This window comes from Felis catus, chromosome C1 (assembly GCF_018350175.1).
Source record: "Felis catus isolate Fca126 chromosome C1, F.catus_Fca126_mat1.0, whole genome shotgun sequence".
NCBI classification, from domain to species: domain Eukaryota; kingdom Metazoa; phylum Chordata; class Mammalia; order Carnivora; family Felidae; genus Felis; species Felis catus.
Genome location: NC_058375.1, coordinates 43,316,922 through 43,336,112, shown reverse-complemented (window position 1 = coordinate 43,336,112; position 19,191 = coordinate 43,316,922). Strand labels below are relative to the sequence as shown.

The window sequence follows — 19,191 nt, the reverse complement described above, 5'->3', positions numbered from 1 at the left end:
CACCCAGGCACCCCCTGATGCTGTCTTTAAAGGGATTATTCCAAACAGATGCTTACCTGGGGCCCACCCCTGCCACACCCAGGATGACAACCATATGGAAAACAGCTATGCTTTAATTTTTTTAAGCTTCACAAAGTCACAACTTTCATATCAGCTCTTTAAGCTCCTCAGCGCTTTCTGCTGGCAGTGGTGGCCCAGCGTCCCCAGGCTTGGGGAAGGGGGGGGGTGTGCATCTGCTGTCCACCTTGGAGTGCAGGATCCTTCTGATTCCATCTGGGGGCCAAGCTCTGGGCAGGGAAGGGAGGTCTTTTCTGGGTGAGGCAGATAATTATTGGTCAAGTGTAGCTGAGAAGCAGAAGGGCCTTCCCGCAAGCCTTTATCCGGGGAGTGCTTCGGGTCTACAGTGAAGAAACGCACACCTCCAGGAGAAGGGGAGCCCGGCTCCTGGCCCAGGCCCCATCACTGGCTTGCTGCTCGTGACTGTGGGAAAGCCCTGTGCCTTCTTGGCTCCTTTCTTGTCTGTGGAGTCATGAGGTTGGAGCCCATGCTCTCTGAGGCCCTCTGGGCTCTGCCTCCCTGTCTCCCCTGCCCCTTCGTTCCTTCTCCTCCTCCTGAGTAGTGCTGGGGCTGCTGCAGCTGCAGGGAGCCAGAGATAGAGGGGCTGGGGCTGCCGGGCAGCTTGGAGCACAGGGACAGGTGATGACCCCACAGCCCGTCTGCAAAGAGTTCCAGAACACTGGCGGTGATATGGCGGTCACGAAGGCACCATTCACCCTGCTGTCCCCCTTTCCAGAGGACTGTCACGGCACCTGCCGTCCCACTTGGTCCTGGTAGCCACCCTCTGAGGTAGTGAGGGTTAGTCCTTGCTTCACAGGTGAGGAAACTGAGGCTCAGGCCCAAGGACACATGGCGTGTCCTAGTCAGGACAGTGGGCCCATCGGCAGGCTTCCTGTTCTGCCCAGCCGGCCAAGGGGCTTCTCTGACCCTTCATCTACATCCCCTTGCTGGTGGCTGGAGGCCCTGGTGCCTCTACCTGCACTCACTTGTCCTGCATTTGGGAAAGGCCCTCTCTACGAACGCGTGCACCACATGCCTAAGGAAGACAGCACCACGTGCGGCCCTGCACGTCACACCGTAGTCACGCTCGGGAGAAGAACGTGCGATGAGGAAAGGGACCCAGAGTGCCTTGCCCAGCTTTGTGCAGCTGGGAGTGGCCGAGCCTGGTCCCAGACCCCGGTCTCCCACCTCCCCCGAGCTGCCCTCCCAGCCTGCCCGCCCATAGCCTCACCCCAGAATTGAGTTTCATGTAGTCACAGTGTCTGGGCTTTTCCACCTGGCTTTTCCTCAGTCATTCCTAGGATGCCCCCTGTCGTCGTGACTTGTGTTTCAGACCCCCAACTTACTGATATTCACTGTGGAAAAGACAGACTGCTTGGGGCAAAATGTCACATAATTAACATTTCTAGAAATTAACAAAGATTACAAAAATTAAGAAAGATCTAAGGGACAAATAGGCAGAATTTAAAACATACTGGACCTGGGGTTCCTCGGTGGCTCAGTCGGTTAAGCATCTGACTTCGGCTCAGGTCATGATCTTGTGGTCCTTGGGTTTGAGTGCCACGTCGTGCTCTGTGTTGACAGCTCAGAGCCTGGAGCCTGCTTTGGATTCTGTGTCTCCCTCTCTCTCTGCCCCTCCCCCACTCATGCTCTATCAAAAATAAACATAAAAAAATGTTTTTAATTAAAAATAAAACATACTGGACCTGGATGTCCCTCAAAATGACCGCCTCAGCCTCCTTCCTCCAGAACTCACTAGAAGGTCACAGGGAGAAGGTCAGGGGAGACCCTAGGGAAGCCTCAGCAATAGGACGGGATGGCATCTGGGGCTGGAGAGGTAAAAGGATGAAACGGTGGTCTTTCCTGGCATCCTTTTCAGACCTCCTCCCTTTCTGGAACCTCTCTCCAGCCCCTCCCCTTTTTGTCTCCCCCATATTCTTTCCTGCTGACCACATCCAGCCTCTGCTTTCTCTCTCCCTCTGCCTCCAGCCCTCAACCTTCACTCCTGCTCTGGGCTTCTCCATCCTTTGGTCCCAGGTTCCCTGCTGTCTCCTGCCCGGGTCTCCCCACTGTGAAGTGCCCACCCTCTCACAGCTTCTCTGGTCACTGTCTTTCAGGTCGCCCAGACCCCAGGCCACGTATGTGAATGGTGGCCTTCCGGCCACACAGCACATCAAGCAGGAGTCCCTGCCTGACTACCGGGCCATGACGGAAGCTCGCACACCCCTGTCTGCTCACTGCCGGGCCCCGCCAGCCACTGGCCTGCACTCAGATCTGGACCTGCCGGGCCGAGGCCTCGCCAACCCCGCACCTTCCTGCTACCTTCTGGGCAGTGAACCCAGCTCTGGCCTGGGCCCCCAGCCCGAGGCCCACCTCCCCGAGGGTGGCCTGAAGCGCTGCTGCCTCCTGGGCCTGCCCTCCACCTCTTCGGCCTCCCCCTCCCCCTGCGCTTCCTCCGATGTCACCTCCATCATCCGCTCTTCCCAGACGGCTCTGGTCACCTGCGTGAATGGACTCCGGAGCCCCCCTCTGCCGGGAGACCCGGGGGGGGCCCCCAAGCGAGCCCGGCCTGGCCCTGCAACCACAGAGAGCCACGAGGGCGGCTTGCAACTTGAAGCCTGCCGGAAAGCGGGCTTCCTGAAGCAGGAGCCTGCGGATGAGTTCTCAGATCTCTTTGGGCCTCCCCAGCAAGGCCTGCCGCCCCCCTACCCCGTGTCTCAGTTGCCGCCCGGCTCGGGGCTCGGAGGCCTGGGGCTGGGCCTGGTGGGCAGGGGGGTGGCCGGACGGCAGGCGTGCCGCTGGGTGGACTGCTGTGCGGCCTACGAGCAGCAGGAGGAGCTGGTACGGCACATCGAGAAGAGCCACATTGACCAGCGCAAGGGCGAGGACTTCACCTGCTTCTGGGCGGGCTGCGTGCGCCGCTACAAGCCCTTCAATGCCCGCTATAAGCTGCTCATCCACATGAGGGTGCACTCGGGTGAGAAGCCCAACAAATGCATGGTGAGTTCCCACGGCCACCAGGCCGTGCCCCTGCCTGGCCAAACAGAGCAGCCCCCACCTCCGTGCTAGGAGTGGCCAACCGGGGGCTCCTTCCCTGGGGGCTGGCTGAGATCCCCTGCGGTCGAGGAGGGGAAGGATCAGTGCTGTGGATGTGGTCATTGGTCAAGATAATCAGTGCCCCTGTCACTGGGAATCTTTGGCTCCTCTGCTCACCGGGTGCCCTTCCCCCACCCCAGGGCACATGACCTGTGTGTTGGTCAAACACACTTGTTCAGGTGGTGACAACACACACTCTGAAGTCAGAGCAGGCCTGGCCACCTTCTGTATTACACACAGATGCTCAGTGTCTCACCCACCACTGGTCGGGCAGCCTTCCCAGGGAGGCTCTCTGGGCCTTGGAGCGGCCCACAGGCTTGGCTTCCTCCAAGGAGCACTGTGTCCTAACAGGCATCTGGCTTGAGAGCTTGGGTCCCTGGAGCAGGTTTGGAGGTAAGGGGAGGGGTAACAGATAAGGCCCTGGATGGCACCTGCAGTGCCATGGCTGGGGTTGAGCCTGAGGTTTCCAGGGAAACCCCCCCCCCCCCACACACACACACTAACAGTGGGCACCGAGGCCTCCAGCCTTCTCACTGGTCATTTCTGTATTATGCTCTCACGGTGGTAGAAATCCCTATCAGTCTTAGTCCCTGATACCCTCCGCCGAGCTGCTGTGCCTAACCCCAAGGCCCAGCTACCCCACCGGGAGAGGCTCCCGCCTGGGAGTGGAGAGGCTGGAGGAGCCACCCAGTCTTCTAAGGCCCAGCTCCATCTTCCAGCCACTGGGGCGTTGGTGAGGCAGGAGAGAAAGCAACGTGTCTGATCTGCAAGGCCAGCGTCATAGCCGACGTCAGGTTCCCCCACACGTGCATGCTGTCACTGATGCTGGGCCCCTCTTCATGAAGCACTCAGTCTGGGATGGAGTGCCCCTCTGTCCCTGCTCAAGGCCCAGGGTAGTATTTACAGGGGCCGGGGGAGGAGGAAGCTTTGGCAACCAGCAGTATAAACTCCACCTTCCTGGGACCCCTTGGGGGTCACCCTTGGGGCCCCATCTGCTTGTGGAGCTGTGGCCTGGGCATCCAGCTAGACCAGCTTATTCAGCTCAAGGGGGCCGGTTCTTGAAGAGGAGGAGGAGAGGCAGTGAACAGCCTCTGCAAAAGGACAGCCTCAGATTAGGAGGGAGCCTGCGGTTGGCGTATTAGTGTTGTGGGGAGAGGCTGAACTGGGCAGGCTGAGGATTTGACTTCATCGTGTGCCTTGGGGCTAAAGCCATGCTGGGAAGGGCTGGGGGCGGGGCCAGTCCCGGGCATGCCCCTGTTCCTCTGGGGTGTTGTAACACAAGTCTTGCTGAAAGGCATGCCTCCCCCCACCCCCTCCCCGCCGCCCATCTCTGGAAGGAGATGACCAGCAGACTACTGGAAGACAGAGGGTACCGTCTCTGAGACCCTGGAGCTGACAGCTGTTGAACGGCGGTCCCTGATGTCTTCTTTCCTGTGGGGGATCCTCCTGTCTGTGGGGGCCGGGGCGGAGGCCCAAACCCTGGCGTGGTGCGGTCCGGGGCCTCCGCCCACCAAGGCCCCTTGTGTGGAATTACAGCATCCAGTAGTGCCCGTGCTGGACGGCAGGGACCTTGAGATAATCTAGCCTTCCCTGCCCATTTGCTGGGAAACAGAGGCCTAGTAATTGGGTCAGAGAGGCCCAGCTTACTCAGTGCGGTCTGGGGATCTTTCTCTACGGTTCTTTTTCCTGGGCCTTCCAGGATCTCATTTGGCTCAACGGACTCCACAGAACACTGGCTTACACCTGGCTCGTGCCTGTCTCCGCGACCCAGACGTAGACTTTCCAAGGTCTTTGCCTGCAGGCAGTTGTGGTCAGCAAGGGGTGGGAGATGGGTGTGGACAGGTTCTGGATGGAGTTTGCATAGATCCAAGGACAGGAGGCCCACAAGGGCTTCGTGGAGGAGGTGACGTTCAAGCTGACATTTAAATCTTTACAAAAACCCTGTAAAACCAAGGTTTTACAGATGAAGAAACAAGTGCTCAGTGGTGTCCAGCCGGCCTTCTCCCTGCTACTATGAGAACACTTTATCTTGCCTCCTGAGGGGTTTAGGATTTTGATGATAACACCAACAAGCAGCCTCTGAGTGTTGACTGTGTGCAGAAACCATTCTAAGTGATAACTCCATGCAATCCCGGGAGCAGTTCTACAGGGTGGAGACTATTAACTCCCATTTTACAGATGAGGAAACTGAGGTTCAGAAAGATTGCTGAATTTGCCCCACGTCACACAGCTAGTTAGGAGCGCACAGTAACAACAACAATAATAACAGAGACTGCTAATCATCGTGGTAATAATAGTGACAACAGTAAAAATAACTTGCCTGAGGTTACACAGCTAGTAACCGTTAGCGTGAAATCTGAACCCACATCTTTCTAAATTGTGATGCTTTTGTTTGTGTAGATTGTCCCGTTACACTCCTCATTCTCTGGGGTCCTCGGGCCAGCCTTGCTGGGTGCCATCATCTGGAGTGGTGGGAGAGACCTCCTCTGAACATCTCCCTGCCTGCCGTGGGAGCGCTCCCCCTTCCTGTGATGCTGGTGCAGTAGGTGACCCAGGGGAAGGGGCAGGCCCCAGCCCGCACCCAAATAAGTACAGTCTCCCTTCCCTGTAAAATTATTAATTTCTCATGACAGGCCTCTGCTACCATGTGCTGTAATAGACAAAGGAATTTTGGGCCCAGATCCTCTGGAGAACAGGAAATAGATGAGACACTTTGATTGAAGAGTAAATGGCCCACTAAAATAGCAGTTAATCCTTTTATTATCTTTCCAGCAGCCGTTTCCACAGTTCTTTCATGAGGTAAGCCTTCCCCGCCCCATCCAACTGTACCACTCCGGTCCCTGCCAGCTGGTTTACATTTAGCCCGCGGAGCCTCCGCTCACGCACCAGGCAGGCCCGGAGGCGCGGCGAGGAGCCGGCTGCCCTCTGCCCAGGTTCTCAGGTCCGCCCCGGGATCGGGCCTCGGCTGGCGGGGGCCCCCGGGGTAGGCCGCGCCATCCATCCCCCCGCCCCACCAGCTCTGCCCTCTCCCCGGCCCATCCACGCCATCCAGAGGAAGCTCCCTAATCTCTTTGCAATATCCTGTTATGTTTCTTATGTTGTCCGAGTTGTCTTAGCCTTATTAAATTTGGGGTTTCATCTGCATTAGGATAGCGAGGATACGTCCAACCCAAATACTGCCGCGACGCCTCGAAGACGTTAACTTTGAAAAGATTAATTTCTTGCTTTCTTAGGTTGGCTCTCCCAGACAGTTGGAATCCTGATTGTCTGAGACTGCAGAAATTAGCGGGCTGTGTAGTTTGCTTTCCTCCCCATCAAGAAAAAGAGAGGCAGAGTGAAAAAGGAAAACCTTTCATAACCTTGGGTTTCATAAAATAACAATAATAATGACAGCAATTCCTGCCTTTGTGAAGAGCTTTAACCGAAGCCGTGAGTGCAGTGTGGACGGTATGTGTAGGCAGGTCTGGAGTCACACAAACCCAGTTCCCTCCTGGGCCAGCCACGTAGCAGCTGTGTGACATCAGGCAGGTGACTTAGCCTCTCTGAACCATAGCACATTTGGTGGTAAAATGGAATGATAATCGTACCTCCCTTTTAGGATTTTTGTCACGAGGGTTTAAGGAGATGACACAGGGAAGTGCTTCGTTAGTTCTCTCGTCCCCCGTCACGCTCCGTCACGTCGACCATCTCAGGAGATTGACACTGTAGCCCTGAGAGTTACAACAGGATCATTTGTGGCTATCTTAGAGATGAAGAAACCCAAAAGAGCCAGCCAGTAGTGGAGCTTGGACTTGAGGTCAGCCAGTTCCAGCGGCCTTCACTGTGGGTGAGGTGGACAGGGCCGTCACCCATGCCGGTGGCCTGGTCAGGTGTCTGCCAGCAATGTGGAGCACCTGCTCTGTGCCAGACGGTGTCTGCTCCGGGTGACTGGAGCTAGAAGGGGAAACTGGGGTGGGGACATAGGGAGGAGGCTCTGGTCCCTGCCTTCCCAGGCCCGGTGTGCGGCTGGAGGCTGGGCTCACGTCCTGCCTGGGTTCCTCTGGTAGCTGCACCTGCTCTGGCCGCTGGTCTCCATCCCTTACGCCCCTCTCCACCACTGGACCTGGCACCAGGGAAATACAGCCCACTGAAAGCCGAGCATTATTGGTTGGCCGTAACCAGCCAAGGAGTCAGACACGAGCCACCTGGCTGAGCCTTTTGGGACGGCCTTGCCCACCTCCTAGAAGGGCCAGCCTGGGCCAAAGCTTCTCTCCTTTCCCATAATCCTGGGGCTTCCGGCTCTCCCTTTTGGCTTTGCCTCAGTCCCCCAACCCCTGAGAAACAAAACGCAGGGTGCTGGAAGAGGTGAGGGAGGCAGAAGGAGGTGCTCTTGGCTGAGACGCCGAGATTCTAATACCCGGGCCCAGGGCTAGCCATGTCCTAGTCCATCTTCAGAAAACCACTGGTCAAAACGCTGAGGCCCAGAGAGGCCAGATCAGGTTCCAGGGTCACACAGTCAGCCAAGTGGCCGGGCACAGCTACACATCAGATTTGCCCACCTGCCCGGCCAGGCTGTGAGTTGGGAGTCAGAGAGAATCTTGACTGGCGGTGAGATCATATCTCATTGGAAGTCCTCAGGGAGAAGAGAACTAATACATTCTGAGGTATGCTAGGTACAGCCACGCATCACCGTGCCCATTCTTTCAGGAGAAATTGACGTTCACGGAGGAAATGGCTTGCTCTTTGTCACCCGGCTCAGCTGCCTGGGCCACTCCACGGGCCACACGGCCCCCCACCCACCTGCCTTTGCTCAGCCTCTTCCACACAGAGGCGAGTTGGTGCTCCTTAAACCACAATGAGTGGGTCCCTGGGCATGTGCTGCCCCCCTGCCCCACGTCCTGAGACTGGCCCCGTGGGTTGGGCATGTTTCTGGGCCAGCGGACACCCCCGACTCACGTCAACATCTCCAACTCATTCTCGGGAATTTTCCTAGAGCCCAAAATGCATGTGCAGGTGGGTCTTCCTTCCATCTTCATCGTTACAGAGAAGAGACAGGGAAGACAGATCCTGAGAGGACGGTGAGGGGCCCAGGATCCCACAGCAAATGGGGCAGCTTCAGTGGACAGGGAGTTTCCTGAAGGGGCTAGTAACCAAAAGTTGGGGAAAGTTAGACCGTGGGGAAAGTGACCGCAGATGAGGGAAGAGTCCTTCCCAGAAACACTTGCCTCACCCAAAAGATGGGTGCCCCCGTGTGCTCAGCCTCATGCTGAGCTGGGGGTCCTGAGACAAAGATGAGGTGATAACGAGACTTCTGGCACCTTGGGGAGGACACCAGCCACCCTTGAGTCTCATGCTATTATTGCTGGATGAAGGAGGGAGGGGAGCCAGACGCTGAGGATTTGAGGCCTGGCTGCATAACCTTGTCTAAGTCAGTCAAGGCGGCTGGAACATTATTGGGAATTTTTCAGCTTATATAGGGCTTCCACACAGGCATTCCTCAGAGTGGAGGAATAATTCCTGGGGACTGGATCATTATCCCCATTTTACAGATAGGGAAAGGGTAGTCCGGTTCATGCCCAAGTTTAGGTCTCAAGTGTATCATAGGGTGAGATTTGAACCCAGGTCTCAGCCTGACTCCGGAGACTGTATGCTAGCTGTGACCTCAAGCCGCTTCCCAGGCAGAGGACCATCAGTCTGCCTGTAAATATGAAGAAAATATCCAGATTTGAAACTCATTTCAGCAAGCTGTCAAGGAGCACGCACCTCCTGTATGCCAGGCCCTGGTGGACCCAGGGGTCACAGAAGGGAATCAAAGCCAGCTTTGGTCTGGAGGAGGCTTTGTTAAGCAGAGAAAACCAATAGACGCTTGCATTTTTGCATTTAACTGTTTTCCCGCACGAATCCCCACCACCCCCCACCCCCGCCCCCACCACCTTGAGAGCCTGTCGCAGGCCCCCTGCCCTGCTGATATGATGACTCCTTTGTTCTATCTTGGACGAGAGGGCCCTTGTGGGATGAGGGGGGAGACATTTCACCTTCTTTAAAATAAATAAATAAGTCACCCGAAGACAAGCTTACTTTCTGGTGAGCTAAAAAGCTGCAAAGTGGAGCATGGTTTAAAACCCCTGCCCTTGAAAATCCTGCTGTAAATGAGCACGGAGAGGTCAAGCTGGCCCAACCAGCTTAGGTGACAAGTCCACCGACTTTGGAAATGGGGTCTCAGTGTCACTTTGTTCTCAGGTGGGAAGGGTCTGGGTAGAAAGGCCTTTCTAGGCAAAGGAAGCTTTTAAGTTGGCATGCAGATGTGCCCTTTTCAATGACCGCGACTGGGGTGCCTCCTGGGATCATAGCAGTTCTCGTGTCTACTTATTATCAGGTGGGAAACCCGAAGCCCAGAGAAGGTGCAGAGTGGCCCATTGTCACCCAGCAAGTAATGGTAGCCGTGGGATGCCTGCTTTATTTCTCCCTGCCCTGAGGTTTCCTCTGCAACCGAACGCCTAGAGAGTCTTGGCACACTCCAGCTCCTTTCACTCCTCTGGGCCTTGGCTTTTGCTGGTCTCTCTGTCTAGAATACCTTTCCCAGCCCAGCAAACTCCTAACCATCCTTCAGAACCCAGTCCAATGTTCCCTCCTCCGCTTCCCCCCTCTCCATGCCTCCTGCTCTCCCCACACGTGTTGCCCCATGTAGAGCAACATTTCCTAGTATGGCCAAGTGTCTTGGGGACCGTGTGCCCTCTGATGTCTGGCTCAGCCTTGAGACAGAGGAGCTAAGCCTGCCCTCTGGTGCAGAGGCTCTGACCAGCTCTGTGCATGAAGCAGCCTGGACACTGTCCTCCAGAGCAGTTTCCAGTGAAGTCACAAGATGGGCAGGGCCCTAAAGATGGGCACGTCCACCCTCTAGTCTGGTGCTTAAAGTTTTTCTGCAAGAAAGTCTGAACTTGACACGTGGCTTTGCTACCTGACAGCCTGTGACCGTGTGTGAGTAACCCGGCTTCTGTAAGGCTTTGCGTTCTTACCTGTGAAGTGGAGGGAGCAGGACAGCTGGGAGGCTCCCGTGAGATGCCATATATGAGGTGCTTCGGCAGTGCCTGGCACATAGTAGATGCACAGCAGATAATTCAGACTGTTGTGGGCAGGTTGTATTAGGAAAAGAGAAAAGGGAGAGTCTGAAACGGATAGTAGCTATGCAGTCGTGAACATCCCCATAGGAACAGAAAGGGCTGGTGTAAGTCCCAGCTTGGTCACCGACTGGCCTTGTGACCTTGGACAGGTCACCTCGCTGTGCTGAGCCTCAGCTTCCTGAGCTGTGAAATGGGATAATGTCTAGCACCCTGTGTTCAGTGGGAGCCCAGTTTACACTAGTGCCTTCCTTTTACCCTCTTGGACCCAACGCTCCAGCTCCACAGAACTTGGCTCAAACTGGGCTGCCTCCCTTTCTCCTCTAGTTTGTAAAAATCAAACTCGGGGGACGTCCTAAGGAGAGGCTTCCTAGAAGCTCTGGCCTTGTGATTGGGTCAGAGCCCTGTACAGGAGGAGAAACTGAGGCCCCCGATGGAAATGACTTGCCTGGGGGAAGGGAGAAGAACTGGAGGCAGGTGTGGGGGCTCATCCCAGCTCTCCTGCGCACTAGCTGTGTAACCTCGGGCAAGTCATTTCGCTCCCCAGTCTCTGCTTCTGTGTCTGTAAATTGAGGGCTGTGATGCTCGCCCCAGAAGAGTGTCTGTGAGAGCCAGAGGGGCCGTGATCTACAAACCGCAGAGCGCCCTTCAGGAGGGAGCCAGCTGGGTTCCCGACCCCCAGGCCTCAGAGGACGCAGGCACCCTCATAGACGTGTTCCTCCCAGATAAGCCTTCCATCAGGCGTGGTGCTGGTTAGCCGCAGGCTCCCCAAATGCAGTTCCTAGCCTGCAGCTCTCCAGGGCCTCCTCCCTCCCTGCACCACAGCCCACCCTCCTCACTTCCACCTCCACGGCCCCATCCAGTTCCCCATCCCCTCCCCTACCTCATCCCCATCCCTGCCCACCCCCTTCTGCCTTATTTAAATTCTGAGTCAGGAATCTATGAGCCAAGTGGAGGCCTAACCAGCCCTGGGACCTCAAACCAGCCACGTGGCCTCTGGGAGCCTCAGTTTCCTGTGTGTGTGTACAGGGGAGACAGTTGTGAGATTAAATGAGATCATGCATGTGGAGCACTTACCTCATGCCTGGCAAATACTTGGCACTTGAAAACAGGAGCCCTTGTTCTTTTTTTTTTTTTTTTTTTTTTTTTTTTTTGAGTCATCAAACCCAAGGTCTCGCTCGCATCCTAGGAGCACCAAACTTGAGGGTATGGGAACGCTGGCCAAGTTTTGTGAACTCAGCACTGCTCTATGGAATATGAAAAAAATTAAGGATAAAAAAAAAAAACAACCTTCTGAATTGAATTTAAAATAATAAAAGGGGGAAAAAAAGCTTTTTAATTTAATGTAAATGGCATTGAAATGATTGTCTTATTAGAATGAGAAAGTCAGATAAAATCAACAGTGACTCTAAGAAAGTGTCCAGACCATGTTTTCTGAGAGGAACATCCTGGAAATGGTAAACTTCATGATTGAGCCTTAATAGGCGCTGTCTCCACTGGATGGCAGATGGGTTAGCTGAGCTGACTTCCCGTGCCTCACTTGGACTGCCCCAGTGATGGACCTCAGGATCCTGCCCTCATCTGTGAGACGGGTCATGGTCTCACCACCCTGTGTCCTCAGTCTCCGAGGACACTCTAAGACCCGGGATACTCAAGACTCCTTACCTGTGCCCCTCCCTCAGGAGAGAGCCTTGTGCTGTCTGTGTTGTCTCTTTCCTCACCCCTGCCAACCCTTCACCAGCTTTATTGACACCCATACCGTGGCAGGTTTGATGCTAGAAGCGTGGGGTGCAGCGTCAGTAAGGAATGGTGAAGGAATTAACAGAAGAGGGAGAAGGCTTCCCCTCAGGATGTCATGAGAGCTGGGCTTTGAAGGGTGTGTAGGAGCTTTTGAAGGGTGTGTATGAGGAAAGGCTTTTCAGGGAAAGGGAACAACACATGCAAAAGTTTTGAGATGTGACAGTCTCGGCCCTCGGGGGGAACATAGGTGTCTCCTTGTGCTTGGGGTGTGTTACCTGCACGGCGCTGGGAGCAGAAATGGTAGTTGGAATTGGACCGTAAGGGGCGTCCAAGTTCAGTATCGGGAGCTTGGCCTGTGCCCTGAGGGAAGTGGAGGGAGTGGTGGAAAGGTTCTGAGCAGGAGAGCAACACAATGAGTGTTAACATGGAGAAGAACGCTGGGCATGCGGTGGGTACACAGTCCTCGGAGGGGGAGTGACAGCAGGCAGATGAGGACACGGAGGCAGGAGAGAGCCTTCTTTCCCAGGTCCACCCGCGCAGCCCAGGTCAACTGTGACCCCCAGCCAGCAGAGCTTGGCTGTCAGCCAGGGCCTGGGCACCGCGGGCCAGGCCGGCTCAGCCCAGCAAGCCATGCAGGGGCACTGTGTCCGTAAGGTTGGGTAACCGAGCTCAACTCCCTTTGGAAGCAGCGTCCAGCACATTCACCAGTGGGAAATGGGAAAGGCATTTCCCATAATGTGGCTCTGTAAAGTTTGCACAACTGTTCTTTGTTTTCCGTCCATCCCCACAATAAATCTTCCTCCACTGCCAGGACCGGGGCCTCCGTGGTCTGTAAGTGATTACAGCACTGAATGGTGCAGCACTGCCTCCTCACGATCGTTCTTCTGACGTGGGTAGTGATAAAATGGGAGCCCATCACTGGGACTCTGTGGCTTTGTACGTGGCGATTTCCAAATAGCTAGGAGGTGGCCTCCTGAAGGGGCACAGCCCACGCCTGCCCTCCACATGCCCCTGACCCCCTGGATGAGTCTGTCACATGAGCCCGAGAGGGCAGACATGCACAGGAGTACTGGACTGTGCATTTCTTGCAGATGGGACAGTGGGACTGGAGGTTTCTGCAGGCCTGTGCATTCCTGTGGGTAAGACTGGGAAGTCTCTGCTGGGCCCGGCACCCAGTGAGTGTTTGATGAACCATCCACCAGCCTCTTTGTTTTATCAGAGCTGAAACGCATAGGGTTTTGAGCTGAAGGTAACATTTGCACCTTCCCAGGGCCCTGGGATGCAGAGTTTTGGTGGGTTGTTCCCGTGCAGGACCCTGGGAATGCACAGGGCAGTGGCAGAATCCGTTTTACAGTGAGGTCACTGAAATCCAGAGCTTCTGCTACCTGGCCAGATGTCCCATCTGGGACTCCGCCTCATGTCCCTGGCTCCCTGCTCTGTGATCTTCCCACTGCCCACAATTGCCTCTGTACCCCCATTTAACCATAAGTCCGTGCTTCCCAGAATCTTCTGAACCCACGTTTCAGGAGTCCTTTTGGCCTGTGGGGTCATTTCTGACCAGGTTTAGTTGCCAATGGTCACAATAGCAATTGGAAGTCAAGAGGGCTTGGCTCCAGGGAGAAAAATGAGTCTGCCATTCTCAGGTATTTCCTGGAGGTCCTCCTCCCCTTCCAAACCCTGCTCCCATTCCTTCTCCCCAGGCATCCAGGGGAAGAGGAGGTGGTTCACTGAGGCTGTGAGCCCCAAGGCCTGTTTGTACTCTTGCTGTTTGCTTATGTGGACACAGGCCTGTAGAGAGGATTTGGCTCATTGAAGGTCACAGGGCAAAGGAAGGAGAGCTCAGCTCCCTCGCCTCCCAGCCCGGTGCCCGTCCCATGCCACAGAGCCACTAACTGTTGAGAACCTACTACGTGCCAGGCCCCGTGTTAAGGGCTTTTGTGCACTGTCTCCGTCTGTACCGTCTTTCCCTCCTGTATCCTGAAAGAACACAGGCTTGTGTTGCGTTTGCACCAGGGCGTCTCATCGGATGCTGCCCGCAATCCCTGCAGCACCCTCTGACGGATGGGGACCTGATGACCCGCTAGAGGTCACACAGCGGGAGATGACTTGCGGCTTGTGCAGCTCATGCCTGTCAGCATCACCTTCCCCTCCCGACAGGGTCTGGTTTGTGAAGCACTGCCCAGCAGGCTCCAGGGAGACTCTAGCTGGCAGTAGGTGTCAAAGCTCACACCTCTTTACGTGCACCGGGAAAGCATGATGATTGATCACTGGGGGTGTCAGGCCCCGAGGAAGCCTGGCTTCCCTGCAGAAGCCCGCAGGCATGCTCTTCCCCTGCCTGCCCCCACGCTTTACTTTCTTCAAGCACACAGAGCCACCTGGCCTTGGGACCTCACTTTCTCCACCTGGGTGATGAGGTCTTTGCTTAGTTCAAAGCTCTTAGGACTCAGGACCCTGATTTGGTCAGTAGAGGTGGAGCATGGCCCACGAGTTCAGAGCTCAAACTGGGAAAGTCACGAGACCCCTTTGGGCCCTCAGTGTTCCCATCTGCAAAATGGGAGGCTAAGTCTCCAGGACTTCTAAAGATCCTTTGGACTCAGATGTTCAGATATCCATCTTTATCATCCCGGGGGGAGGAAGGAGAGGGAGTACAAAGAAAGGGCAAGTGTGGGGGCCCCCAGTGAGCCCTCTGGTCTCAGTTCCTTCCACGCTTTGCTCTGTTCCAGCAACTCGGCTCCTGACTATTCCTCCAACATGCCAAGTTCATTCCTTCCTCAGGCTTTTCGCTTGGCTGTTCCCTGTGCCCCAAATACTCTTGCCCAGCCCCACCTCTGCCCACTCGGCCTCTGCCCCCACGTGCAGCAGCTGCCCACTAACTCGGTCTCCACAGGTTCTGCCGTTACGACCGTGGGCCCAGAGCTGGAGGAGAACAATTTTGTATTAATTGATGACCAAAACGCATTACAGCCAAGAATGCAACAAGGGAAACGATTAAACTACCCAAAAGCAGCTACTTGAAAGTGTGAGGAAGGAAGGAAAGTGGTATTTGTTAGGAATGTGCTCTCCTCCAGATACCAGGTTAAGCCCTTTGTTCATGTTTTCTCAGTAAACTTTTGATGTTGGCTTTAGTGCCCCATTCTATGGATAAGCAGACTGTAGCTCAGAGAAGTTAAGTGCTGGGGTATCAGCCCCTGGCCTCCCACTGCTCCAGCTTACTCGCTGCGTCCACACGGTTTTCTGTAATCAAGCATGAGCTGATTATTCCTTGTTTTCATTGAGCTCACCCCGGGGAACCCCTAACAAGGAATCTTAATTCGTTACTGGGACTCCTCAAAAGCAATCACATGGAATCTGGGCTTTTCATGGATCTGGAGCTGATCCTTCCAGTTAACCTGCACTGGATGGCAGGGAGGGGGTGCTGGATCAAGAATCAGCACCATGAGTCCAAGGACTCTTCATGTCCCACTGTCCTGGCTTCTACGTGCAAAAAGATAGCTGGCCTCACAGCTCAGGGTGGCCTTGCAGGCGTCAGAGGAAGGAAGAGGTTGGGGGACAGCTGCCTGGAGCTCCAGACCCGAGAAGGGGTGCAGGAACCAGGTCAGGATGGAGGGGCTCTGCAGCTCATGACTGCATACACCGGGACAGAAGAGAACGTGGGGAGGTCTTACAGCCAGAAGAGTCAGGGTCGAGACTTGAATCCAGGTAAGCCTGCAGGTGGAACCACTCCTTGGAGAGATCTAGACCCTGCCCTCAAGGCTCCTGGAATCCAGGTTCCAGGTCCAAGGCCTTGCCTGACCCCTAATTTACCATGACCTTGGCTGGGTAAGCTGTTTGCTGGTTCTGGCCCCAGTTGCCACCTCTGTTCAGTGGGAATGATAATCCTGCTTTATCTGGGTGCAATTGCTTAGGGTTCTTCGCTCCATATCATCCTCATAATGACTTCGTGTCTTTGAGAACATTGCCCCATCTTCACAGGAAGGACGCAGGGGCCTGAACAAGCAGGGTGGTCAGCAGAGGGTCACACACGGGGCCACAGTCTTGCCCAGAATCACACAGCAGGTCAGCAGCCTTGGCCAGAGTCCTACAGCAGGTTAACAGCCAGTCCCAGGGTCACACAGTGGGTCCGCAGCCAGGCCCAGGGTCACACAGTGGGTCTGCAGCCAGGCCCAGGGTCACAAGTGGGTCTGCAGCCAGGCCTAGGGTCACACAGTTGGTCCGAAGCCAGGCCCAGGGTCACACAGTGGGTCCGCATCCAGGCCCAGGGTCACACAGTGGGTCCGCAGTCATGCCCAAGGCAAGGTATTCCCCTGCCACACCTGTCCTTTGAGTTCTGTCAGCTGTTGTGCCCAGGGATTATATGGTGTCTCTCAGCCCAACCCTGCTGCTGCTGCTGCTGCTGCTGCTGCTGCTGCTGCCCGCACAGTGAGCCCAGCCCAAGAGCTGGGGGAAGACGAGGTGTGGTCCTGAGACCTGAGGAACAGAGGGTCTGCCGCCTGCAGTCAACACCTCTGTCAGGAAGTTCTCGGCTCGTGCCTTCAAAGCGCCAGCCTTTAATTGTCTCCACATTGTGAACCCAGGAAGGTTTGTCCTGACAAGTGGTTGGTGAAATCAGCCAGGAGATCCCCCTCCCACAGCTTTTCAAGAGCTGTCTGAGGTGGTTACCGAAGGGTATAAATTAGATTCACCTGGCAAGGCCCCACTTCCCTCTGGAATATTCGTAAAAACGCTCCCATCGGATCCTGTCAGACAGAGAAGCATGGATTAGGCCTGGGCCCCCAGGAAGTTGGGCGAGTGAGAAGTAGGAGCTTCCTGTATTCCCTGGTGAGGTGGTAAAGTGAACAGGGCCTCACCATGGCATTTGCCAACCCCAGCACTTCTGGCTTCAGCTTCTCCCGCCATAAAAACACTAAAAACTACATTTTATGATGGCATTGGCATAAAGACACATATTCGTATTATGTATGAAAACATTTTCTTTGACCTAGAAGTTCCTTTTTTTTCTTCCTATTTTAAATTAAAACATTTTCACGAGGCCCTGAAAATTTTGTGGACTCTCGCCACTGTGCCTGCATGCCCACTGGATAAGTCAGCCCAAAAGCCAAGCCCTGCAGAGGCTGGGAACGCTTGAAGTGTGATCCATGCCTCGCCTTTCCCCTTCCTTCCTTGGGCTTCAGCTGCATCCTCTGGAAAGAGGAATAGATAGAGGAAACACCAGAAATCCTGTTGTGATGTTCTAGTCTCTTCCCTTCTATTCTAGTCCATCTTTTTTTCTTTATCATCGAGTTCTTGGCTTCCATTAAGGATTCGTGGACATTTACAATAAAAGATCTATATGTAGTTAAACTGACAGTGAGAGAAAAGGATGTAAATACATGAAAAACCTGAGTTCGTTTAGTTATTGTGTGTTTTCTTGGAGCTTCCTAGAAGCCAAGGCAAAGAAGGCAACTTGTTGAATTGCAGAATTCTGGCTGTCTGGGAAAGGAAACAAACCAGCCAGCTTGTGTATCGGGACCAGTTCTTTGCGCTCTCAGATCCTTTTGAGGCAATGGTGAGAGTCACCTGGATTAAATGGCTGGAGGAAGGCTGTTGAATTGATTGTTGATAATGCAGAGTCACTGAACAAAACAGTAGACCTTATTTTCACCAATAACTTTGCTAACATTCTTTGAGAAAAGCCGAGGCAAGTAAACACTGGCAGTGAAGGTACCTTACTTATGTTCTGTAGTCTATGTCCTGCTTTTAGTCTGTCCATCCCCCTTTTACGGATGAAGAAACTGAGGCTCAGAGAAGTTAAGTAACTTGGCCCTGATCATCCAGCGGGACCTGAATTTTTTGGCAAGTGGCCTTTCTCTGCAGATGTCATGCTTTACTACTTGGGACATACTCGGTCCCTTCCTCGAGGTGCTCATAGCCTAAGGGGGCTCTATGGATCTTAAAAAGAGGGTAACATTGTATGCTGTGTGCTCTGAGGGAGCTCAGGGGGTTTGGGGGGCTAGGAAAAGGAGTAGCTATCAGCCTGGGCCTAGGGGAAGGCAGAGTCAGAATAGCATCATGGAGGAGGTGAGAGAGGGCATCCCAGGAGGTGGCGCTAGCATGGGCCAGGACATGAGATGGTGACACCTTGGTCAGAGCTGTGGCAGAGTGGAGAGAGGTGGCTGCTCTGGCCGTAATGAGCCCTGTGTCCCCCCTCACCCCCTCCCCACACCCCCTAGAATTTATCGGCAGGCCCTTGTGAGCACAGACCATCTGTCTAAAGAAAGAGGAGCAAGGCCTGCAAGCAGGGAGCCTCCACCTGCTTCTCTAAGAGACCTCTGTGCTCTCGCTGCAGGGCCAAAGCTGTAGCAGGACATCCCAGTGGCCTGGCCTTTCTCTAGTCTCCCTCAGGCTGACGGAATATCGCTTCCTCCTTTGTGGAGGGCATAAGGGCCCTCCCTGTTCACACCTTCACCTCCCACACTGAGGGACTCTTCAGTGTGGGGGAAACTGGGCTGCCAGTCAAACCAGCACATCTGTCAGCTACAGAAATGATTGGCTCTGAGAGATACCCAGGAGAGACGGTGGGCAGAAGGGGATGAAGCTGTTAAACGAGGGATTGGTGCTTCACGCTGGCCTGGGATCATCGAGAGGATGCTGGTACAGCCTTAGCAGCACAGGAGAGGAGGGTGTGAGCCGGTTGGGTCCATGCTGAGTAGGGAAGTGCCAGCCGGAGAGTCCCTGGGGTTGGGGTGTGCAAGAAGATGGGTGTCATCGGCCTGGGGGCCGACCTGGTCAGTGATATGGGAGGGGCTGGAGTGAGCCTATCGGCCTTTACAGGATGGGGGAGGCCAAGGCCAGGGGGAGAGAGGTAAGGCGTTTGGGTGGTAGGGTAGAGCAGGGTGGTGGGTTGAAGAGCCAAGTGATGAACTTGGTTTCAAGAGAGAGAATCTTGGACTTGCTGGAAGTTGGATGAGACAGGCTGGAGGAGAGCAGGGGAGTTTTGGAGAGGCGGAGAGGGGCGTTGGAGGGAAACTGCACGCTGGGCTGGGTGGCTCGGACAGAGGAGCCGAGTCCACGCAGGCAAAGCTCATCTGTGGATTTGCCCCAAGAGTGGGGTGATGCTGGGCAGTAGCCGAGAAGCTTGGGAAGACAGTGAGAGGCATCTGAGCTGGGCAGGGAGGGAGATGGAGATCCGAGAAACCAGGACAGACAGGAGGCCCGTGGGTGA

At 54.9% G+C, this 19,191-nt stretch overlaps 1 protein-coding gene across 2 annotated transcripts in view; it reads left to right on the top strand.

Annotated features, from left to right (window-relative positions):
- Positions 1–19,191, top strand: part of GLIS1 (GLIS family zinc finger 1) — a 229,394-nt gene that overhangs the window by 143,316 nt on the left and 66,887 nt on the right. For both annotated transcript variants that reach the window (XM_023258716.2, XM_023258715.2), the window contains exon 4: positions 2,175–3,057. In XM_023258716.2, coding sequence (XP_023114484.2) covers positions 2,175–3,057 — 883 coding nt within the window. The remainder of the gene's footprint in view (positions 1–2,174; positions 3,058–19,191) is intronic.